A 25,555-nucleotide genomic window follows, 5' to 3' on the forward strand; every position below is an offset into this window, starting at 1 on the left:
TTTTGCTAGTATATAAAATTATTAGAATCTAATATAATGTGTGATAATGATATTAACATATTTTTATAGAAACACTTAATAATTTTTAACAATTATTATAAATATTATTTGAAGATAATAGTAGTAATAACGTTAAAGTAAAAAAAAAACAATGATGTAGCAATGTAGCAGCCAGCTCCTTAATTTGTTCTAACAAGCACCTGCACCAATTAACATAAGCGGATATGGATTTTTATCCGGATGTCTCATCGTTATTTACATGTCATCTAAATATTTATTAAAATAATTTGATAACATGGATTAATATGAAATATATCACTCCATAAACATGTAAGGTTAAATTTAACTTTTACAAGTTGCAATAAACAGAACAACTTAAATTGAAAATAGTTGTCGTACATTCATAGTTATATTTGTTATTTTTATTAAAACTTGTATAAGTTAAATTTTTACTTACATGTCTGTGACATGTATAAAATAATGGGATATCCCTCTAAGGGATGAAAACGCTTTCCCAACCCAAGCAGCTAGTCCGAGAGCAAGTTTGGCCACCACACCACTTGCAGATGCTTGTTAGCTTTAGGAAAAGCCAGCCGGCCGGCCGGCCAAGCCAAGCCAGCACCAATTAGGCTGCGCTAGGTGCAGTGCAGGTGGCACATCACATTTGTCGTCTCCCCTCGCGCGATCGAGATGCAACGGTGGTGGTGCCGTCGCGAGATCTCTCTTGATCCCCCGGGAACCCATCGTCGATTTGCCCGGCAGATGCCGCCATATTTACCGTCTAGTTTGCACTCGCCGCTGCATATGCGTCCCCCACCGCCCGACGAAGACGACCTTGTGCCCTGGCTGCCTGCGGTCCGGTCACTTTCGACGACTACTCGCGCGCGCCTCCTTTTATAAAGTACGGTGGCGAGGAGCTGAGGAGATGCTGCAACCTGCAAAAACTGTTCGTCCTGCCGTCAATAGAAGGAGAAGCGGTATCGGTTATCGGTAGGGATGCGCCTGCAAGGCTGCAGGGCGGTTTAAAAAATTTACTGCGGTTATGTTTTTTTTTTAACAACTCGCACAAGACGGTGCGATATTCTATTTACAACCCTGGAGTGTCATAACCAGGAAAAAGAAAAAATATACCACCACCCACACACCGGCAGCGCCAACACACACGACAGGAGAAGGTTAGCACCGGACCGGCCACCGCTAAGCGTGATCGGCCGCCGCTAGACCAACAAAGGAGCACAGACAAGATCGCCACAGCAAGGGGGTGCCAAAACGACGTCTTCAAGAAGAGAAGCGACGAAAAACCGCCGCCGCCGTCCGTCAGGGCTCAAAGGAGCCAAGACTGGGTTTTCGCCCGGCAACCACCCTTGAGGGGTGAGACAGCACGACAACGCCCTCAGGAGGGGGAATTAACCATCGTTGTCAGTCCGGCCAAGGCCGAGCTAAGTTTTCACCCGCCGCTCCCACCTGCGAATCCACGGCTGACGCACCGATGCTCCACCACCACTCAAACTCTGCCGACATGTGGGGCCCCTACACCGACGCCCCCCGCCGGCCAGCCTTCGCGCGCCGAAGACCGCGCCACACCCACCGGCAGCTCCACCACGCACCGAGGTCGCCTCTTCCACCGCCGGCCACACCTCTCGCGCCAAGCCAGCCTCCTCCACCGGACGCGCCTCTTGCGCCAATCCGGCCTCCCTCCATCGGCTGCGCCTCTCGCGCCAAGCCGGCCTCCATCTCCGCCGCCCGCACCTCTCGCGCCGAGCCTCCGCTGCCATCGGTTGCGCCACTCTGCGACAAGCCGTTCTCCGACCCCTCCTCCAAACGATGCTGCGCCGGTCCGATGTAGCTGTCTGCCACGCCCTCGGCAAGCCGTCCGAGGCCGCCATGCCTCCTCCCACCACCGTCACGGTCACCATCACCTCACTGTCGCCGCCGTCACCTCACACCCGACTCCTTCCCCGCCTCCACTGCTGACGTCGCCGCCGCCTCCTCAGTCACGGCCGTCGCAAGCCAGCCGCCGTCGCCGCTGCCGCTGTCACCAGCCACCGACGCCAGCAGCCACCATCGCAAAACCGTCGCCACCTCCAATGCAGCCGCCCTAACATCGTCGCCATGCAGGGGGAGGGGGCAAATCGGCCTGCAGCACGCCAGATCCGCCCCCCGGGGGGCCAAAACGGCCTGCAGCGCCTGATCCGGCCGCCGTCGCCAGCCTCGCCGCCAGAGCCACCCGCCGTCGTCAGCCTCGCCGCCACCTCCATCCCCGCCGCCATCTCCATCCCCGCCGCCGGCGCCCCCTCACCATCCCCGACGCCATCATTGCCCCCGCCGCCGTCGTCGCCTTCCCCGTCGCCAGCCACCACCAACTGCCACCGCCACCTCGCCATCTTCAATCCCCGCCGCCACCACCACCAACTGTCGCCGCCACCTCAGGCCGACCCTCCGCCGGCGGCCTCCCCGCTAGATCCGGCCGCGGTGGCCCGGATCTGGGCGGTGTCACACCCTAATCCGGCACCGCCGTACAACGGCACCTGATAGGAGCGTGTCATAGGAAAAACGGTGCGAAACGCTTCCTACTAAACCGCGATCTCAGTACCAGTCCCAGGACATAGCGCTGGTACCCACGGTGACAAATATAATCATTGCAATCCTTAAAATAAATAGAGGACTTATTTACCTTAACTTAGGTTGCAGCTCAGGATAGCCCGAGATTACAACCGACGACACGGACGAGGCAACACCAACAACCGGCAGCAGCAGCGGAAACAATGGACTAACACCCAACACCACAGGCGACGGCTGGGAACTAGGACGAAACCCAAATCTTTGCTTCAACTTCATCTTCAGAGCTGGCAGAACTATATATATATATATATATATATATATATATATATATATATATATATATATATATATATATATATATATATATATATATATATAGAGCAAGGGTGAGTATTTACGTACTCAGCAAGCCAGGGGAACTTAGGTGGTTAATGCAAGCTTCAAGGGAAGGCTGTTATTTTTCAATCAGTTTTATTTGCAAGCATTTTGACAATCTAAGTGTGTTCATTCCGCGACCAGAGCGAGACAAGTCTCAGCTCGGCCGAGGGTGAGGAGTGAACAATATTATTTTATCAAGATTTGCACAACTCCCGGAGTTGGCCTCAAAGCTGGTTTCCCAAACCAAACCAATTTTCCAGACTTTCAAAGTTTTGGTTGTCTCCAAACAACCAGTCACTTTTAGGGACTCCCTGTCCCGCTGTCTCCCTGACAGCCACTTGCCTTTCCAAACATCAGGTTTCCCAAACCACATCACTTTTTCATAAAACAGGGTAAAACAAAAACTACGCTAAGGAATCACCTCACATCCACCCATGACCGTGGGCACGGCTGTTCGAACAGTTTGTTAACCTCTGCAGAGGGGGTAGACTTTACCCACACGACATTACTAACCCGGATCACCCAGCCCGTGGGGATCAGCCACGTCGGGAGACCTCCAAGCTTTCATGACAAGGCATTTCCAAAGCCGACACAGGTTTACCATATGCCGACGAGAGGGGTCCAAGATCAACAACAGGTTAGGTCCCAAACCATACTGTACCAGGAAGCCCAGGGGTCCCTCCCCGACACTACCCCGGCGAATCCACTTGTCTCTCGGCATCAAGGCTCCCCTGATTAGCTAATTACTCAGCCAGGGGTGTCCCATTCCACCCGTGTGGTCGCACTATTGTATGCTCGGATGTAATTGCAAAGGAATCGGTCCTTAGATGCGACCGCACAAGCATCCCGCCCAGGAATGGTCTTGTGTCGCGAGTTTTATTTTTTTAAAACTCATTTTCTTTCACAAGGCACCGACCCAGGCGTCGGGTTTTCCAATCCTTTTGTAAACCAAGTTTTACCCAAGATGTTTCTCATTTTTTTTTAGTTTGAATGCGACCATCGATACTCGTGTAGAGTGCACGAATACCAAGGCACGACTAGGCAGTTACAAGGGAACATGATATAGCAATTAACAATGGAAGGATCAAATGCAACAAGTTAGGTATGCCTACCGATCTGCCTCGCAGACAGGGCAAACATATTAAGTGCAAACCTATCAATGCATAATATTTTGAAAGCAATATAATTAAGTTCAAATATAGGCTCAAGATGTTCAAAGGTGGCTTGCCTTGCTCAGAGTCTTCACGGAGCTTCGCGAATCTTCGAGATATCCACGATCGACCGAAAATCCGGTAACCGCAACTAAGCGCAAACAATGAAAACCTAAACAAAAGACCAAATAAAATATCCTATTTGGACTAAAATAATAGTGCCATTAAATAGATCTCAATTTTACGGAATTATTGGAAGTGGAACGGAGTCAAACGGAGTTACGGATCACGAGGTATGAATTTTGGAAGTTTATTTGAATTAAGGGAAATATTTGTGGAACAAGGGAAATTGATTTATGAAATTTATAGAAATAATATTCTCAAGAATATTATTGACAATCACTTGACATGTGGGACCAAGGGAATGAATTATTGAAATCCGGGGATTAAGAGGAAGGATTTATGGAATTTGGAATATAGGAAATGATTTATGGAACAAGGGGAAATGATTTTTTGAACTTATGGAAAAGAATATTCCCGAGAATAATCTGTTTAGTCACTCATTGACGTGTGGGGCCAACAAGGGAGATAGACGGACTTTTGTGTAAGGGAGCTGATTTGGTGGAAGGACGAAATATGAACTTTGATTCAAGAGTGTGTTCACTGGGCTCGGACAGAGGGAGTAAAAGTGGACTTTGTTCCTTTTGGCCAAGGAGGGGGGTTGGCCGATGGGCCTGGCCCAAGAGCGGGGAGGAGAGAGGGGGAGACGGCTGACTGGGCAGGGGCAGGCCCGGTCAACGCCAACGTGGGCAGCCACGTCGGATGGGGAGAGAGGGGGGGCGGGAACCTCATCGGACGGCCGGCGACGCTTGGCGCACTCCGGTGAACGGTGGCGAGCCAGAGGAAGTGGCTAGCACTGGCGGAGAGAGGAGGACAAGGGGAATCAATTCAACGGTTTGGATTTGAGAGAGGAGGTACGACGGCTACCGGCGGCGGAGGCGAAGCTCGCTGGATGTCCGACGTGGTCGCGCGCGAGGAAAGCGAAGGGCGCATAGGCTCGGGCTCGGCTGACGCGGAAAGGTATTGCGATGCACACGCCGTGGCACGGAACCCAATGGTCGCCGACGACGCGCGCGCGGCGGCGCTATACGGCGGCGGAAGGGGCGGCACGGCGCGGGAGCGATTGGGGAGGCCGGCGGCTGAGGCGGCGGTCTAAGAAGGGCCAAGAGGGCTCCAGGAGGTCGGAGGTGAGAGGATACGGCGAGGGGATGGCCGACGGCAGTGCGCATCCATGCGCGGCGGCTGCCAGTCGAGCGGCACGGCGCGAGAGCAAAATGGGAGGTCGGCGGCCAGGGGAATGGATTGGGGAGGTCGAGGGGGCCCCGAGGAAGGTGATGGCGAGCGGGTTCGAAGAGAGGGAGACCGACGGTGGCGCACAGCCGGGTGCGGCATCGGCGAAGCTCGCCGCGGCTACTCGCGCAGCGGCGCCAAGCGGCGGTGGCGAGAGCTACACGATGCGGAAAAGGAAAGGGAGTGCCAAGGGGAAGGAGGAGCCGAGGAGCTCACCGTCGAGCGGGGAACGGCGTCGCCGGACTTCGGTGATGGGAAGGGGAGGAAGGCCGATGGCGGCGCATGGACGAGCAGCGGCGCACGGCGACAAACACGACACCGAGGTGGCATGGTGCCGTGGCGGGCGCACCGGGGAAGGGGACGGAGGCGTGCGGAAACGGCGTCCTTCGTCGCGGCGGTGGCGTTCTTGGCCGTGACGACGAAGGAGGCGGCGGTGCTCCGGGGTTGGCCGCGCGACGACGACCGGGGTCGAGGGAGGAGGCGGCAATACTCCGTTCCAAGGAGCACGGGGTGAAGGGGAAAGGATTGTGGGCATGGGGTTGGGATTTTATAGGCGAAGAGGCGCTCGGCTGGCAACAGCGGCGGTTTCGTGGGCGGTGCGAAAGCGGCGACGGCGTGGATGCATTGGGCGGCGAAGGCGGTGGATCGTGCGGTGGGAATCGAACAGCGAGCGCGGGCTAGCGTGGTCAAGGTGGGGGCGGCGAGCTGGCATGGTCGCGGTGGTGGCGTGGGCGCGGTAGGGTGCAAAGGCGGCGTCAGCGGCACCCTGTGTCCGCTCCCGCACCAGGACAAGGGAGAGAGCGAGGCGGCCTTGCCCGCAAGGGAAAAAGCGAAAGGAGGAGGAGGAAAGGGAGCCTTGCTCCTTCCATTTTGGGAGGAAGGAAGATGAGAGCACGAGCCCAGCCTCATGGCTTTGGACGCATGCGGCATGGAGTAGCGGAGCCGAGCGGTGAACGGTTTGGCGGTGAGCGAGGGCAAGACGGTCGACGCAGCAGGCGGCAACCGAGGGTGATGACGGCGACACCCAGACGGTCGGCCACGCGCGCGAGCGCGCCGGAACGATGGGCGGGAAGCGATGCCGAGAGAGAGAGAAGGCATCAAGAGAGAGAGAGGAAGGAGACGAGAGAGGCGCCGCTTCTCTCGCTCGGTGCGTGCAGCGCACGTGCGGGGGGAGGAGGAGCGGCCGAGAGGAGGAGATGGGCCGAAAAGGGAAAAACGGCCCAACGACCAAGAGGGAGGTGAAATAGACTTTTTCGGGGGAATTTATTTAAGGAATTTGAGGAGCATTTGAGTCGGGAATTGGATTCCAATCGGATATATGATCCTGGCAAAATATGGGGGGTGTCATGGAAGGGCTTCAAAGGCGGGAATTATATATTTCTGGAATATTTCTGTATTTGGCGGCTCAAGAGTTATTTGAGAGGGATTCAAAAGGAACCTCGTATTCTTGGAGTTGGGACAATTGTTTGGGAAAGAGTTCAAAGATAGATAGATAGATGGACAGAGAGATAGGTCGATAGGTAGAGGGACGGATAGACAGATGGATTGACGGATGGATAGGTAAACAGATAGGTAGGTATAGTAGATAGATAGATGGATCGATCGATAGATAGATAGATCGCTAGGTAGATCGATGTATAGATAGATTGATAGGTAGATCGATCAAAAGAGAGAGGGACGAAATGAACCAATCGATGAGTTTGAATTTTGAGGATTGACGACAAATGCGGATAGGGTTTTACAAGAGGAATCCGAATACGGAAATTCGAACTCTCGGATTGTTGTAGGTAGATTGATAGGTCTAGACTTTAGAGATAGGGAGAGAGATGGGCCGGAAGAGAAAGAAGAGGTGGACCAGGAAGAAAGAGAAAGAAGGGGAACCCAACATCAGGGGGAGGGAAAATGGACTTTCTCAGAGAGATTTTAGTTGATGGTGTTTAGGGTTGGAGGTTGGATTTGAACGTCGAAGTTGATACTCGAACTCGGTAGAATAGGGAGGAGTCAAAGAAGAGGGCAATATTCGGAATCGAATCAAAGGGAGATTGTTAGTTTAGAGAATGAGAGTGTATCTCGAGTGTTTCAAGTCGACTACTCGACGAGGTACGTGGATAAGGGATTTAGAAGAGAAACCTGAATAGAAGGGTTCGGACTTCAAGATTATCTGGAACGGATATTATCCTGGGATAGATCTGTACTCGGGGATTGTTCTAGGATTATTTGGATGGGGTTTCTAAGAGAGGGGAAATCTCGAGAATTGGGTTTCACAAAAAGGAATTCAATATGGATCTGCACCCGGGTATTCGGAGCAAATACTCGGAAATGGTTTCAACGAATGACGAAGCAATAGGTAGAGGGAGATTATAAATGTGGGAGTTGAGATCAATTATTCGAAAGAGAGTCAAGGGAAGGTAGAGAGAGGGAGAGATGAAATTGAGAGGTTAAGCTCGAATTCGAGAGTCGGTTTGAAGGAAACAAGGGAGAATTTAGGTCTCGGAGGTGAATCATTGGACTGGGTTAGGGTTCGGGCATTCGACAAAGATTAGGGATAGGGTTCCAGGAGGGATTTCCGAATAGAAGGAATCGAGCTTCGGGATTATATTGGATGGAAAATTTTAAGGAGACGATCTTTGATAACAGGGTATTGAGACAGGGGAGGGATTTTAATTGAGATCTTTGGCACAACTTAGACTCAGCACTCAAAGAATCAAAATTTTCGCAATTAGGGTTTTCGGTGCATTAGCTTTTAACGCCACGCGGAAATCGGGGCGTTACAGGCGGCCTTCGCTGTCTCGCGCAGGCCCCCACCGCCGACGGGAGAGGCAGACGAAGGCGACGAAGCCCCGCCGCCGCCGTCCTTGCGGCCGCGCGGCTTTGCCGGCGGCCGGTCGGGCGGCGGCGAGGCGGCAGAGGGAGGAAGGGGGGAGCGGCGACGCCGGCTGTTTTTGCCTCCCGTGTCGCCTGTGAGGGAGGGCGACGCGGGGGCGAGGGGAAGAAAATCGCGTTACTGCAGTTATGTTGTACGGTAACTTTTTGGCTAAGGATGAAAAGCAAGGAAGGAAAGCTTTTCGGTCCAAAACCAAGAAAAATTTTCATTAATATTTTTAATTATGATGTATAACAATCTTAATGTTTTGATTTATTGCTCGGTATTTCTATCACTGAAAAATCGTTTTTACCCGTTCGGGTATTTTTTTTTTCAGGCTGTGTGAGTCGTCACGAAGTGTCCGGGCGGCCTAACCATGTTCCCTACCTGGTTGTAGCTGTCAAGGAGATCAAGAGATTGTGGGTAGAACTAAACCAGCACTTTCTTCCTATGTACATAGAGACTATAGAGGGTATCATCGGAGTTACCTGAGCGGGCCATTTTTTTTTTTCTCGTGAAGGAGAAAGAAAGCATGCGGGTGGGTGAGAGAGACCGGAAGCATCATTGCTACAGTTGAAGATGAGATTTGAGATGAGATAAGGCCGCCGTCGAAGCTCTCAATGGAAAGATCTAGGCCCTCCCGATGGGCCCAGACGATCGAGGAGACGACGGCGACGGGGACGGGAGATGAAAAGGCGACCGGCCCCGGTTCACTGAACGCATCCTTTCGGGATAAAACCCCAACTTTGGTTACAGCCTGGGTCGCGTAATTGCGCGCGCTTCGCGTGCGGCCGTGCAGTGCATGGGCAGCGGCATGGCCTACTCCTATCCAGCATCTCCACTGATCATTGCTGCTCATGGCCTCACCGATCGTTCGATCTCCGGCCGTGGCCAGTCACCAGTCGTCAGTCCGACGCAGTGTTCCATGGGAGCCACGTATGGGGGGTCCCGAAGCGAGTGCAACAGTGACTGGGATTTGGCTGTTAAAGTTGGCGCCTTCGACCACCAGCCCACCCCGATGTGTAATCACTGTGCCAGAGTAGCGTAGACGAGGAAAATCTGCTTTGATGCAGCTCGCAACTGGGGCAACTGGCTTGGGAAGTGAACTGAAATCCACTGCATCGGGACGGCGCTGGCGGCGGTGGTGAGCTTGTGGCCTAGTTGTAGTACGGGGTAGTAGGAGTAGTAGTTTAAAGGAGTATATCACGTCGCTGGTCCCCGACTCCCCCGTGGTCGCAGCGAAATCGCACCGGTCGATCGGTGGAAGCTCCGGCCGGTGGAGCTGAGCTAGCGATGAAAAGTCGCTAAAAACTAAATCGACCGTATCATTTCGCAAATCCCGATTGGTCCCCGTGGCGCAGCGTGGCGTGAGATCTTGTTATACTAGTATTTAATTGGGATTTGGGGGGGGGGGGGGTGCGTATGCGTGCGTGTGCGCTGCTTCTTCTCTCAAGTGGTGGAGGGGAAGAGGAGCACAAGGAGAGGCAGACGGCGATAAGTCGCTCGCTCGCCAATTCGCCATGATCGGGTGGGGCTCCGCTACCGTACACGCCCCGGAGGAAGCCCAGGCCCCGCCCATGCTGCTGAGCTCGTGATCCTGCGCTCCTGGCCACAGGCTGCGATTCGGCGTTGGTGCGCCCACCCTCGATCTTGGCCGCTTGCGCGCTTCCACGATCTGAGTATCCTGTCGCGTACTGGGGTCTTAATTAATTTACTAGTGACCGTGCTCATCTTCTTCTTCTTCCTCCTCCTTGCAGGGGTTTCTGGTCCGAGGCGGCCATCAAGATCCGTGCTTCTTGTCCTTTGGCCCGGGCGGAGTGGTTTCTTTCTTGCACGGGACGTGCTCGACGGAATGCCTGTGAGGGGAATTCGCTCGCTGTGAGTTGGGAGGGGTGGTAGCTGTGCTTGCCTGCTTGGTCTGGTCATGGTGGATTGAGTGCTTGGGGGTGGTGGGATTTGGTCCCTGGGCATGGCCGGTTCGGAGAGGACCGTGGTTTGGTTCAGGAGGGACCTCAGGATCGACGACAACCCGGCGTTGGCCTCCGCGGCGAGGGACGGCGCTGTGCTCCCTGTCTTCATATGGTGCCCTGCGGATGAAGGGCAGTTCTATCCCGGCCGGTGCTCCAGGTGGTGGCTCAAGCAGTCGCTCCCCCACCTCAGCCAGTCACTGGAGTCGCTCGGGTGCCCGCTCGTGCTGATCCGAGCCGAGAGTACCCTTGAGGCTCTTCTGCGGTGCATTGATTCTGTCGGCGCCACCAGATTGGTTTATAATCATCTGTATGGTATGGCTACTTTCTCATGGCGTTTCCTGCATCAATGGAGTTTCTTATATGTTGTGTTATTCTATTTCTTTGTGAAAATATTTTTTTTTCTTTACACTTTGGATGCGAAGAAATCTGACCATGACGACTTTGAAAGTCTTAGCCAGCTACATCATGTACTTTTATGTTGTCAAAAGGCTCAACTTAATAAGTTATGTAACATTTGATCAAAAGCTATTCCGAGTGAAGCCTTGTAAACAACATCATAGATCTTTTTTTTTTAAGAAAATGGATTAAAATCATAGATCATGCCAGTTGCTTACATGCTGTTCTAAATGTAAATACAGTAGAAAGTTCTCTCAATTTATCCATGGTTATGTATCATAAGTCAGTTCATTTAGTTGGTATTGACATGATATGTGCTACAAACATCACTAATACACATTTTCCCCACAAATATAAAAAATATTCAAATTCATATATAGGAAGAAGGAAACTATCTCTAAACAATTAAAATTGCATTATATGTAGTAATCTGGCAGTAGTTTTTCCTATCAAAAATTCATAACAATAGCTTTCGAAAAGAATAAGGCAAAAAGCATATGCGCATGAAAATAGAAACTAGGCCAAGTATGATTAACATAAATACTTCCTCCGTTTCATATTATAAGACTTTCTAGCATTGCCCACATTCATATATATGTTAATAAATCTAGATATATATGTGTGCCTAGATTCATTAATATCTATATGAATGTGGGCAATGTTAGAAAATCTTATAACCTGAAACGGAGGTAGTACTACATAATAAAGTGCCAAATAAATCTTTAGGGGCTAACTTGAACCAACTATAGCTTATGGTCTTATTTGTCATAGTTCCACTCTTCAAATATCAAATACCAAATACTATAAACTGTCACATCAGAGGGGAAAATCAAACTCAAAGGTTTGACATTGCAAAATGAGACGGCCTTTTCCATTTGAGCTAGTACAATATTGATATGAAATAAACAACTTTGGGTTTTCTAGTTCAGACTTCAGAAACGTGTACCTCTAAAGTTGGTACGGAGTACAGCTGTGTTCTCTATTGTTCCATTCCACTAGCAGTTTTGTTTTAAAATTACTCTTTTCAGATATGCTGGTTTAATCTTATTTGTTCTCACTCTTCTAAATTTTAGACCCTGTTTCTCTTGTGCGTGATGACAAAATAAAAAAAGAGCTTTCGGCACTGGGAATTTCCATCCAGAGTTTTAATGGTGATCTGCTGTATGAGCCATGGGAAATTTATGATGATAGTGGACTTGCATTTACAACCTTTAACATGTACTGGGAGAAGTGCATGGAATTACCTATTGACGCATCACCGTCACTTGCACCTTGGAAATTGGTGCCTGTCCCAGGTAGATCGTGGCTAGTGGCCTACCATTATTTATCTTTTTTATTTTTGAAGATTTTCTATGTTTTTAATTTGTCTGTACTTACAGAATTATCTCTAGATTAAGTTGTTTACCTTTTTTCGAGAAGTTATTTACTTGCAAGCATTACTCGTTTTATATTTACAGATTTAGTAATTGATGCCCTTCAACCTTTACACTCAATGAGTCAATGTCTAGTTTGTCAAGATACAGCTACTTTAATGCTTAACAATTTTTCAGTTTGACATTCAGGTTTGGAGAGTGTTCGTAGCTGTTCTGTTGATGACCTAGGACTTGAATCAAGCAAGGATGAGGAATCAAGTAATGCTTTGCTAATGAGGGCCTGGTCTCCTGGTTGGCGCAATGCAGAAAAGATGCTTGAAGAATTTGTCTCCCATGGTCTCCTAGAATACTCAAAACATGGAATGAAGGTTGAGGGAGCTACTACATCATTGCTATCACCATATCTTCATTTTGGTGAGGTGAGTGTAAGAAAAGTATATCAACTTGTAAGGATGCAACAAATCAAGTGGGAAAATGAGGGAACATCTGAAGCTGAGGAGAGCATTCACTTCTTCATGCGGTCAATTGGTCTTCGAGAATATTCACGGTACTTGTGTTTTAACTTCCCATTCACACATGAAAAGTCATTGCTGGGGAACTTGAAACACTACCCTTGGAAAGTAGATGAGGAGCGGTTCAAGTCCTGGAGGCAGGGAATGACAGGATACCCATTGGTAGATGCTGGCATGAGGGAACTTTGGGCTACCGGATGGACACATAATCGGATAAGAGTTATCATTTCAAGTTTTGCTGTGAAATTTCTACTTATCCCATGGACTTGGGGTATGAAGTATTTTTGGGATGTGCTATTGGATGCTGATCTGGAAAGTGATATTCTTGGTTGGCAGTACATATCTGGGAGCCTGCCTGATGGCCATGAGCTCAGTCGTCTTGATAATCCAGAGGTATGCAGTCACTAAAGCACAAAATCCTTTTTTTTTTTTTTTTTTTGCTATCAGGTAAGCTTGATTAAGGCATGCTTGGTCTTTACCACATTTTCGATGGCCCTTGTGCAAAAATGTCGCTTGACACAGTATTTATGGTAATCAAGTCACCCACCACACTTGGGACATGAACCAAACTAGCCATACTTTATCGAATTTGCTTACATTGATGTGGCAAACTGTGGCATTAAACTAAATACAGGAATTTAGGAATTTCTCTTCATTAGAAAGTTCATATATGATGAGACTAGAATAGATTTTTATATCCATGAAATTCTCCACAGATCATCCACATTTCACTATTCAGTTAAAAGGTGTTGAAGAGAAACAGCTCAAGGAAAACGTTAGTTAAAAGAATTCTGACTGTAGTGTAGTTACTAACCTAGGCAAACTTTTCCTGGCTTGGCTGAGGCATAAAACTGAGCTAGGATTTGCACCCTTGGAGTGGGAAGCAAATGATTTTTAGGTATGCCACCTTACTATTTGTTTTTCTATAAAATGCCATGTGCACGTTTGTCATACTCTCACTGAGTGGCATTCTAGAACTTTACTTTATCACAAATGGAGTGACACTCAATCAAGTAATTCTACATAAAGAGCAAGCTGAATTTTGTTTTTTCCCTCTAAAAGACAGTGGCTGCCAGGCCAAGCTTGCGAACCTAATTGTGTACTGACGAGATCATAGCCCAGCGGCCTCAGCCAACTTGAAAAATAACTTGGCATGGCCAGCATATGTTGCCTTATTTTTTTTCCCTTTAACAAGGGTCGATATGATGAAACTTAAATTGGCACAGATAGTATATTTTGGTTATTGTAGTTTGGTTTTCATTGTTCTTGTAGATTATGGAAAATGTGATTGCTACGTATTATGCCTTGTGCATATGGTATTAATATATGTGATTTTACTGTTTCTGCCATCCACCCTACAATTTTCCCTTGTCACTTGTATAATGTATTGTCTATAATCAAAATTTTACGATATATGGTTTACCTTGGCACTTCCTACAGATGCATTGACAAAACTTTGTGGCCTTCCTTTCTGCTTAGTTTTCAACTTGTGATTTTTTGAAGTTTCACTGTACTATTAGGCAGAAGAGCTCCCTTGTGTTATACTTATTTTATGTGTCTAAGTACCAAGTGTTTTATCCATGACATGCAAGATATTTATGTTTCCCTATTTGGCTTTTTTGATGCAAAACTAGGTTCAAGGTCAAAAGTATGACCCAGATGGTGTATATGTAAGAACTTGGATACCTGAACTAGCTAGAATGCCGACAGAATGGATTCATCATCCATGGGATGCACCGAGCTGTATTCTTGAAGTTGCTGGAGTTGAGCTGGGGTTTAACTATCCTAAGCCAATCGTAGACCTTCACATTGCTAGGGAGTGTTTAGATGATTCCATCTCCACGATGTGGCAATTGGATACAGCTGAGAAACTTGCAGAATTAGATGGTGAGGTTGTGGAGGACAACTTGAGCAATATCAAGACTTTTGACATCCCAAAAGTTGTTTTGAGGGAAACATCTCCATGTGCTTTGCCCATTGATCAAAGAGTGCCCCATGCTAGCAGCAAGGATCATAATTTAAAGTCAAAGGTATTGAAGGCCTCAAATAGAAGTTCTATTTGTGTTGATATGATCAGGTCCTCAAAGATGGAAGCAACGAGCTCTGTAGCAAACTCACCGGTATCAAGGAAAAGATCCTTTTGTGAGACTGCATTTCATGTCCCATCTTATTCATCTTCAGCTGAAGTGCATTCGCATATTCAAGATCATGGTGGTTCCTTAGTTGGGCCTTCAAGATATCTCCTGCAGGAAGCAGGTAGAAACTATGTTGATGAGGTAAGCTTAATCATCATATTTGATAGACAAGTGCTGAAAAATTTAATGCGATATTTTCATCTTTGTAGTTTTTTTTATCAGGAAAGCAAACATCCCATGAAATTACCACCACAAGACCTATAAACATAATAACATTCAACCTCCAAAGTACTAGGTTTAAAGTTTAAACAGCTTCGAACACTCCATGATATAGATGGTATTCTGAAGTTGTGTCTTCTGCTTCTTTACAGCCAACATGAACTGTGTGGAGCGCCTGTATCGTGATCTTAGCTAATCTTAATTCTGACAACAGCTTCTGCTATAATGACAAACTCATGATATATTATTGCTGCAAGCTGACCAGCTTCTGTCGGCATAAATGGCTTTATTGGATAATCTAGGTGCTCAGGATGGGTAGTGGAAACCCACCCATTTCACACTTCCACTGCTTCTAGAACTAAGTCTAACAAGTCTTGATAGGATTAGTAAAACTGTGCAAGTCTTTGTAGTCAAATTTCACGGCATGTATATTTCAGTAGATATTGCTGGAGGTAAAGCCTCCATCGAGAAACAAGATAGCACCCAACCTATGTTTAACTATGATACTTTTTCTGGCATCTTTTTGGGATTTTTTGTAGGGGCATCTTTTGGGATTTTACTTCTGTGTGTATACCACGGGCACAAATTCTCTGCTCAGTAAATTAACAGCCACGGCATTGAACCATTATTTGCATGTCTTATCTATGCATAACATCCTATCCCCACTTAACTGACCATACATGTTACTCTACACTGCTTGACTGCTTCACATCCAAACTAATGCCACTTTGCAGGTAGAAGATAGCTCTACCGCAGATAGTGGTTCGAGCATTTCAAGACAACGAAAAGCCGCATAGTTGCTCTGCTTGACAAGGAAGGGTGAAGGTGTACTCAACTAAGGGTGTGTAGGAGTAAAACTTGTGTGATCATAAGGAAATTTTGTACATTCTGTAATCTGTTTATTTTTGCTTTTTGTGACACATTCTGTAACTAGCTGAGAACTGAGCTGACACGGTTTCCTCGCCCAAAAGAAAAAAAAAATGCAACATCTTTCCTTCGTTGCAATAAGAGAAACTTCTCATCCAGTGGGGTTCCAGTCCCTTTGTTTTTGTTTGTTTAATGCTTGTTTTATACCTGACTTAGATGGTCAAATATATTCAGTGGAGTATTTGACAGGTTTTGATCAAAAGGACAAATTAGCAGATGGAATTTATGCGACGATATCATGCAAGGGTCATCAAAAAAATCATGGTAGTCCCTGATCTATGGTATCAAATCTGATAATAGTCTAATCTAGCAAATCTGGTATTAGTGTAATCTAGCATTGGTATTGTTGTGACCTTAGGTCATGGACAAGTTTAGAGATAAACGGGAATGTTTGATGGTTAATACACATAAAATACATGGCTTTGATGGTTAATACACAAAATGCCTGCTAGAGGCTTTTGGCCGGTTTATATAGTCCACAGCCGTACATGTGAGATTATAACTTTGCCCCCGTGGGCCCTTTGAGTTTACAATTAGGCCATTGCCATGTCAGCAACCCTAGAGGCATTTTGGTATATTTAGAAGGTTATTATGGTCTTTTGGCGCCAGCTGGCAGGAGTGGTTCCCATGGAATCTTCTTTTGGCATCTTTATTGTTCGAATTGTGTTTTCCCTCGAGTCGTTAAGTCGAATCGTATTTTTCATCTTGGTTCGTTTTTTCCATCTTGAGAGCTCGAACACTTCTTCTCACCTGCCTAGCTCTTGAAATCTACCTGTCACTGGTTAGAAATGTACTCAGACGAGACGAGTTGTTTCATAAAGCTACTCAAATGGTACTTTCCCACTTGAATAGTACTTTTCCGCTCGAATGGCACTTAACCATTTTTACCACTCAAATGGTATTTTACCATTTTACCACTCGTATGATATTTTACCACCTTAACACTTAGAAAAGCTCAAGACCTCTTTCTCTTTAGTGTTTAAGCCGAATAGGGAGGATGGTGGGCTACAACACTGATAAAGAACATATGTTAGATTTATTGTACTAGGTAAATATCTTGTTTAGATTGGTTTAAGGCTGCTTTATTTTAGAGTAGAGAAATAAGTTTCATGTTGACATCTGCATATGAATTAGAGTGGATTACACTTTGGGTCATTTTTTATTACCTAAATTTCACTTTGGACCAATATCTATCCAAACTTTTCACCTTGAACTAGATATTTTTACCAATTTTGTATTTTGGATCACCCGAACTCTCTTCACGAGCACAACAGCAAAATCAAGCACATTGGCACTCTCGTGTCGACGATATTCCTTATTTTAGTGGAGCTCACATCTTTATCAAATAAAAGGTTGGATATGGCTAGACAAAATGGGTGGTCTAAAGCGTAACAAAGGTAAAAATACCTAGCCCAAAATGAAAAGATTGGATAGAGGGTGCTTCAAAGTGAAATTTAGATAATAAAAAGGTGGCCAAAAGTGCAATTCGCTCTATAAATTATTTCACCCACTAACGGCATTACCCTTATATAGTACTTTCTCCATCTCATAATAAGTTTATTTTTAAACCTCCTTATTTGTCCCAAAAATAAGTTCATTTATAAGTTATCACCGCATCGGAGTTTGTCAAAATATGGTATAAATGTACCGAGAGTAGATAAAGAGAGAAATAATTGCATTGAGATTTAATAAAGTATAGATATTGCACTGAAAATAAAGTTATTTTGGGACAGAGGAAGTATATATATATTTGTTTGGTCAAATGGGGAAATAAGGCCAGTATCTTCTTGTATGAGATCCTGACCGTTCATCCTCGATCGGACGAGCCATGCCACTCATAGAACAGATCGCAAATTCGCAATCGGTTTCGTTGCCTCCCCCATGGCGAGCGTCCGTACCGAGCGGCTCGCGTCGTGCCTCGCCGCCGTGGCCACCAAACCGGCCGACTTCCGCCGCGCGCACGCCATCCTCCTCACCTCCGGCCACCTCTCCTCCCGCTACTCCGTCAACTGCCTCATCCGCGCCGCCTCCGCCCCCTCCGCCTCCGCCCTTCTCCTTCGTTTCCTCCTCAACCACCGCCTCCTGCCGGACCACCTGTCCCTCTCCTTTTCCCTCCACCCCTGCTCCCGCCTCCCGAGCCACCCCGTCGCCAGCGTCGTCCACTCCCTCGCCGTCAGGCTCGGCCACGCCCGCGACGTCTACGTTGTCAACGCCGCCGCCTCCGCCTACTTCGCCGCCGCCGACGTCGCCTCCGCCGAGCGGCTCTTCTCGGAGGCGTCCAGGGATGTCGCCGACGTCGTTACGTGGACCACGATGGTCACCGGGCACGCCAACGCCGGCGACGTCGAGCGTGCGAGGTGGTTCTTCGACGCCATGCCCGAGAAGAACGTGGTGTCGTGGAACACGATGCTGGGCGCGTACGCCCGCGCCGGGATGCTGCCGAAGGCGCGGAAGCTGTTCGACCGAATGCCCAGCCGGAACGCTGCCACGTGGGGCTCGATGATCACCGGCCTCTTGCAGTCCGACCACTGCGAGGAGGCGTTGAGGGTGTTCAGCGACATGGTCGCGAGCGGCGTCGTGCCGAACGAGCCTGCGCTGGTGAGCACCGTCTCGGCATGCACGCAGCTGAGGTGGATGGAACACGGCACGTGGGTGCACGGGTACGCCGAGCGAGAGCTGAACGGGGCGATGAGCGCTGTCCTTGCGACGGCGATCGTAGACATGTATGGCAAATGTGGGAGCATCCGTGATGCCGTCAGGGTGTTCGCTGCAATGCCGGTGAGAAACATCTACTCGTGGAACTCAATGATCGCTGGGCTTGCCATGAACGGCAGCGAGAGGCAGGCCCTGTCACTCTTCTGGAAGATGCAGCTGGCTGGTGTTCGACCAAATGACATAACATTCATTGGTTTGCTGAGCGCTTGCAGCCACTCAGGTCTTGTAGACGAGGGCCGCTGGTTGTTCTACAAGATGGTGAATCACTTTGGGATCCAGCCAGTCCCAGAGCACTATGGTCTCATGGTTGATTTGCTTGGGCGGTCCGGTCATGTCAGGGAGGCAGTGGATTTCGTCAAGAGCATGCCTGTGGAGCCACACCCAGGCTTATGGGGTGCACTTGCTGGCGCCTGCAAGATCCATGGCGAGGTGGAGCTCGGTGAGGAGGTTGCCAAGAAGCTCATTGAGTTGGAGCCTCAGCATGGCAGCCGGTACATCCTCCTGTCAAACATATATGCCACCTCGAACAGATGGGATGACATGGCTAATGTGCGCAGGATCCTGAAGGATCGCAAGGTCCCCAAGGGTACAGGCAATGCCATAGTTGGAAATGATTCTCAGTCTTCAGGATATGAAATCGATTCGTGATTAGTGCTTCTTTGGACTGAGAAGTGCATTCAGTGTGACTTTGCACAAGCTGCGTGTGGTAGGGAGGGATGAACCACCACCTTGGAGACACCATTGTACTGAAACAAGCCCCCCTAAGGATATTACTTTTATGGGGCATTTGGAAAGTGCATAACGGGATATATTCTCAGCATTCTTGATGGGTTAGTTTGCAAGTGCTTGGAGAAAAAACACTCAGATTATGAAGAAATGGTGACCAAGGGAAGAACCACCACCTTGGAGACACCATTGTACTGAAACAAGCCCCCCTAAGGATATTACTTTCATGGGGCATTTGGAAAGTGCATAACGGGGTACATTGTTGGTAGAGACGGATCACTTCATTGGAATTTTCAAGAGCACTGTACTCGGCGTCACAATTTCCTTGAAGATGTACTACTAGATTTTGAGATTTGAGAATTACTGGATAAAACTTTTGAAAGCCTTGATGCTAATTCGTTTCTCTGTTCCTGTTCCAGTGCTCCATTCAACTTTTGGCTTTATTTTCCTGCAAGTAGGAGAGTTGAAAGATAGCGGTGCTGCAATGGTCTTTCTGTGGTCATTGGGCTGATACATCGAGGCTGTGATATCATGTTTCTGGCTTCATTTTCAGTAAAATGGAAATGGTACCACGAGTCTATGCTCTTTTCTTCCATGATAAAGAATGACATGTTTGTTTGAGATATGCCATCTAAAAGGTGAAAGGTGACTCATCGGGAATTACAAAACAAGTGTGTTATATGTATAGTGAAATAGTATGAAGGAAAGAAAAGATAAATATTTTAATAGGTTTATTATTTATAAGGAACTCATGGTGTTAACATAATTTACAGCAATCTGTCATTATGCTCTGAGTAAAAATATATCTTGGTTTTCCTCACGTGAACATGATCATTTTCGGAACAATCTGCTGAATGACAGAACTGGTGGAGATTGTGTGTTCCCTTAAAGGTCATGGATAATCTAGGAACTGATTGCATTTCTCAAATAACTGAGACTCTGCTTCTTCTTCTTTTTCTCACGAGAAGCCATTGAAGTGTTCGTGAAGTTCGGTGGATATGAGTGGAGTAATATTCTCATAGCAGCATCAGTATCTTGACAGATGCTCAATCATTCACTGACATACGTGATGATGAAATCTTTGCTACTTTCTCCATTCCAAAATATAAGATACTCTAGTTTAGTTTTGTTATCTATACTAATTTATATGTTGATAGTGGTGGTTGCAGTGAATCTGCCATCACCACCCCTTCCACTGACGTGTGGACCCACAATGTTGGTGGTGTTGGTGTTTCATCCTGAAACAATATACCTCAGTGTCTTTGGCTCTCTAGCTAACTCAATAAGCATAAAAAAAATGGATGGCCAAAAAATGGTTGGATAGGTAGATATTTTTTACTTTAAAATGAATGCTAAAGTTTTTTTTCTAAGATTTCATGGTAACGCATGGGCAAATCAGCTAGTAAATTAAACTTTTCTAACTTTAATATCTACATCATCAAATTAGTTCCATTAATATCTATATTGGTAATATATTTGTTTTGTATTGAAGATGTTAATTACTTTTTTCATAAACTTAGTTAAAGTTAAAAAAAATAATTTAGAACAAAAACTAAAACAACTTATATTTTAGAAAGGGTAATATTTGGCCAGAACGTTGATGCTCATGTTGTAAGTTGTCGCAGAGATGTATTGGAATTGGCCCAGTTATTTCATGGCCAAGAAGGTACTGGCCCATATCGGACAGCACAGTGTGATCGAACAGATTGCAGCTGAATCGAACCATGTTGGGCTGTTGGCTGTACCTCCTCCAGAAATCCCCCCCCCCCCCCCCCTCCCCTCACTCACTCATATCTCACTTCTCGGTGAAATATGAGTTGGCTGTACCTCTCTCTCTCTCACTCACTCATAATTCACTTCTCGGTGTATAATCACGTCATTGGCAACTCGCCAGCAAGATTCAGACCATGTTTAGTTCAGGGGAAAAGTTTTTACGTGTCACATCGGCTATACGAACACACCTTTAAAGTATTAAATGTAGTCTATAATAGATTCCGCTTATAAACTGCGAGACGAATTTATTAAGCCTAATTAATCCGTCATTAGCAAATGTTTACTGTAGCACATTGTCAAATCATGGAGTAATTAGGCTTAAAAATTTCGTCTCGCAATCTGTATAATTAATTATTTTTTATATTAAATAATCCGTACATATATCTAAACATTCGAACGGGGTGAAAAATTTTTGTTTGGGAACTAAGCAAGACCTCAGCCAGTGTGCCCGCTCTAGGAAGACTTTACAGGCTTACAGCCTAGCCAACCGAACAAGCTGCACGTTTCAGCCCCTTCGGCTGTGGCCAACGGCCTCCGGGCTCCCGCCTCCCGCTAGCCCTCTACACGCGCGAGGTGATCCGTGGTCTCTGTGGTCTGGTCATCTGGCGAGCCACGTCGCGAGGGGCGCACAAACAAACAGGGCTGCCGGTCAATCGGTTGCCCTTGCCCGCGCCGAGAAGCCGCGCGGTCACGGCACGCACCCCGTGCTCCGCGCTCCGCGTGCGCGCGCGCGCGCGTGTCGTGTCGACCGGGCGCTTGGCCTGAGGTGAGAGAGGAGGACACGTACTGTTCGGGGGCGTGCGGCGTTGGGGGCGACGTGCACGCGAGACGCCACAGTACTGCACCGTGCACGTCATGGCGGCCTGGTAACCGCGCGCGGAAGGGTTCTTTTTCTGTGTACGCGAGTGGCCAACGCTCGCTTGCGTTGCGTTGGTTCGCACGCTGCGTATCAGCGTGTGTGTGGAGGACGGAAATTGGAAAACCGATCGTGCCGAAGAAATTACTCGGATGGTGCATTCGCATGCGCGTGCGGCGTGCTTACCTCTGGCGGTTGGCCGCGGCTCGGTCGATCTGTGCTGCAAAAGCGACCATCGGGCGGGCTAGTCCGATTTTTGCCTGGTCGAAGTTCTCGCGGAAAGAAAAGACGACTGGGTTTTCCTGATCATTTAGCAGTACAGGCTGCTTTTGGAGAAGAGAGAAAGGTGTACTAATTAAGCTCAAAGATGCCGGTATTGTTCTTTCATGCGTGATTAATTAAGCTTTCTTGACTTGCAGGATATCAGCCGTCATACATACCCAATAAGTTGTCTATCAGATCATTAGCACTTATGTCCGTCCTCCATTTTTCTTCTTTGATTCTACTATTACATTTAATTGTAGGAGTTCTTTCTTTGGGCACGAAAAAGGCAGCACGTACCACTTGTGACCTCGGATGTCTGATTAGCACTAATTTCACGCCTTACACGACATAGGTGATGCCTTTTTCTACTTCAATTAATTATACCATAGTCTTACGGGTCTCTGCATTGTCAAGTTATCACGCAAGAAGATGCTTTAATCCACCATAATATGTACTGTAGCGTGTTGTGATGTCAAAGAAGGGCTGCGTCGCTGCGAGCATACTTCCCCGGAAGACCGCAATAGGCCGAGAATTTATGGGTCTTCAGAGATCGGCGTTCAACAAGGGAACAATTATTGGTATATTCGACGAACAAATTCTTGCGTGTTTTTTCTTCTCCAAGTGCAGAGTTCGCCATGTGTTGTTGTTGGGCGACATTGACCAGCTGTTGCGTCGGCATCAGGAAGAGAGAGGGAGAGAATGCAATGGAGAACGTCATCTTAAGAATGTAAGACCGTGGCAGCGTCACGCGTGAGATCAGCCAAAGTTGCCGTCAAACTGATACGTTGAAACTTTGGGAGCGAGAAGAACTAGCTAGCCGGAAATTTGGTCGATCAGTTATCTTGCCAATTAATTTAAGTTAATTTAATTTGGCCGGTCGACGTTTCTTCAAAGGTGTACATCGCGGTTTGAAACGAACCATGGAATGATGGAATTCACCGTCCGGACTTCTTGTAAATCTTTTTGAAGTCTCGCTTCCGGACGGTTCCATTAGGTCAACGAGTTTTTCTCCGAAGATTTTTTTGGTGCCCTACCCCATGCTTGTTGGGTTGTGCTGACGATTGAATGCGGATACGCCATATAATAAATCGACTGGAGCGGCCATAATTTTTATTTTGAACTATTAGCACCAGATAGTGTAATGATTCATTGAATATAGCAGGAAAAAATACAAGACTAGTGTCCGGTAAGGCAGTAACCAGGAAAGAAAAAAACCACCACTACCACCATCACACACCGACAGCTCCTACACACAGACAAGAGAAGGCTAGTATCGGACCAGCCGTCGCTAGACGAAGAAAGAAGCTAAAGTCGAGTCAGCCCAAAACCAAACCCTAACACCCGGCCACCGAACTCTATCCTATCCACATTTTTAGGATTAAGGAGGAGAAGGTGAGAGAGAATATGGAACCGCTCTCCCCCTAAGGCTCACCAATACGGCCAACTTACAGAAGCTAGGGTACCACCGCAAGCGGACAGGCGTCTAGAGTGAGCCAGCACCAACTGCACGAGAGAAGATTGGCAAGGGGCTTCCAAGACAACGTCTCTAAGGAGAAGAGTGACGATAAGATCGCCGCCGCCATCCGTCGAGGCCTCAGGGAGACCACGACAGGGTTTTTACCCGACAGCCCAACCAGAGGAAGTGGACAGCTCGACAATGCCCACAAGAGGGAAGATGACGCCTGAAGCGTCGTCATTGTCGGCCCTGTCCCAAGCTAGGTTTCCACCCGCCGTCCACCCCCACCGATCCACAGCTAGTGCTCCAAACCTCCACCACCAGCTAACCTCTGCCAGCGCATGGACTCCACTGCACCGACGCCCCCTGCTGGCCAGCCTCCCATCGACACCGGCTGCACCTCGCCGGCCTCCACACCGCCGGACACTTCCACATGCCGCACCTGCCTCCCGCCGCCGTTGGCCACACATCCACGCGCCATCGTCGGCATCCCGCCGCCACTGGCCGCACATCCACGCGCCATCGTCGGCCTCCACGCCGTTGGCCGCGCCTCCACGTGCCGAGCCGGCCTCCACACCGCCAGCCAGCCTTGCCTCCACGCTCCTCCACGCGCCACCACCACCGGAGCAACGCCTCCTCTGCTCCCGTTGCCGCCTGCATCCACACCGCCTGCCACCGCCCGCCGCCTCCTTTCCCGCACCTAGCTCTAGATCCGGCGATGCCCGAGGGCGCAGTCTCCGCCGTCACCGCCTTCACCCATGGCCCATACCCCGAGGAGCGTGGAGCGGCCACAATGGCTGCAGCTACTATAGGGATAATGGGTCTTTACAATAGCAAATTTGGAGTATTGTAACTTAGCAGTATCGGATCTCTACCGCAGACCGAAAATAACGTATTGGAACTTAGTGATCACTATAGCATTTAGCGATTGCTATTGCAACCTATATTGGCTTTTGGCAGGTCGCTATTGCGAAATTATGTTTTTCATAATTGGATATGGGAACTTAATGCCATGTGTCTTTTTTAAAAAAAAATCTTATTCATTTATATTATTTTGTAACTTTTATCTATACTACTTTAAAAGCAGAGGCCGGTGGACTTCTCCTTCCACCACCATCATATAGTAAGCACACGGGCAAAAATCACAGATGTATCACTATCATTTTTTACTTAGTCTTATGTCACGCACTCTCTTCATCCCACAAAAACTCAACTTAGTATTTGATGTTAGACAAGTTATAGTACTACGAATCTGGACAGACCTTTGTTCAAATTTATAGTATAACTTGTTATGGAACAGAGAGAGTATATTATATATAGTATAGGACCTCGTATATTCGGTAGTTAGGGGATCTTTTTATTCTATTGGTGGTTGTTAGTTTGTGTCTGCTTTTAGCTTTGTTTTTGTTATCGTGAACTTTTTGTGTGCTATAGTGAAGTTTCTGTGTGAGTTTTATAATAATTAGCGGTAGCTCTTTGAGTAAAGGCCGGGATATTTCATTCCATTATCCTAAAATATTCATACTGCTAGTTCACTAGAAACAAGAGTTTGTCATGTATGGTGTCAATGCTGAAACTACTGCCTCCGTCCTAAATTGGTTGTCGCTTTAACGTTTGACCATTCGTCTTATTTGAAAAACTAATACAAATATAAAAAAGATAAGTCAAACTTAGAATATTTTTTATAATAAAGCAAGACACAAACAAAATAAATAATAATTTCATATTTTTTTAAAAAAGACGAATGATCAAAAGTTAGAAAAAAAACTCAAAGCGACAAGTATTTTAGGATGAAGGCAGTATATTATACTGAGATTCTTCTCGAAGTTGGAGAAAATCTGTGAAAACAACACTTGTGTTTACAATATTAGCTTACCAATATATAATCCACAAACTTATAGATTTTGAAGGGAAATTTAATACCGATGT

The 25,555-nt window shown here is 47.4% G+C and overlaps 3 protein-coding genes across 5 annotated transcripts; all 3 read left to right on the top strand.

Annotated features, from left to right (window-relative positions):
• Positions 1 to 2,112: 2,112 nt before the first annotated feature.
• On the top strand, positions 2,113 to 2,532 carry LOC136355277 (vegetative cell wall protein gp1-like). Its single transcript, XM_066307663.1, has one exon. It carries the CDS (start codon positions 2,113 to 2,115, stop codon positions 2,530 to 2,532), a length of 420 nt encoding a protein of 139 aa, XP_066163760.1.
• A 7,190-nt stretch (positions 2,533 to 9,722) lies between these two features.
• LOC9270575 (cryptochrome-1) lies at positions 9,723 to 15,917 on the top strand. 3 transcript variants are annotated; one of them, XM_026022711.2, is made up of 6 exons: positions 9,723 to 9,983; positions 10,062 to 10,586; positions 11,744 to 11,965; positions 12,233 to 12,948; positions 14,190 to 14,831; positions 15,644 to 15,917. In XM_026022711.2, exons 2-6 carry the CDS (start codon positions 10,274 to 10,276, stop codon positions 15,704 to 15,706), a joined length of 1,956 nt encoding a protein of 651 aa, XP_025878496.1. In that variant the 5' UTR covers positions 9,723 to 9,983; positions 10,062 to 10,273; the 3' UTR covers positions 15,707 to 15,917. The 3 variants fall into 3 exon arrangements, with proteins under 3 accessions (XP_025878496.1, XP_015625486.1, XP_015625483.1); XM_015770000.3 differs by having other exon boundaries at positions 9,723 to 9,936; positions 15,062 to 15,917; XM_015769997.3 differs by having other exon boundaries at positions 9,723 to 9,936.
• A 1,791-nt stretch (positions 15,918 to 17,708) lies between these two features.
• Positions 17,709 to 20,091, top strand: LOC4330030 (pentatricopeptide repeat-containing protein At3g29230). The gene has a single exon (XM_015768580.3). The coding sequence runs from the start codon at positions 17,718 to 17,720 to the stop codon at positions 19,197 to 19,199; it is 1,482 nt and encodes a 493-aa protein (XP_015624066.1). The 5' UTR covers positions 17,709 to 17,717; the 3' UTR covers positions 19,200 to 20,091.
• Positions 20,092 to 25,555: the final 5,464 nt, after the last annotated feature.

The sequence above is a fragment of the Oryza sativa genome, chromosome 2 (genome assembly GCF_034140825.1).
Source record: "Oryza sativa Japonica Group chromosome 2, ASM3414082v1".
NCBI lineage: Eukaryota > Viridiplantae > Streptophyta > Magnoliopsida > Poales > Poaceae > Oryza > Oryza sativa.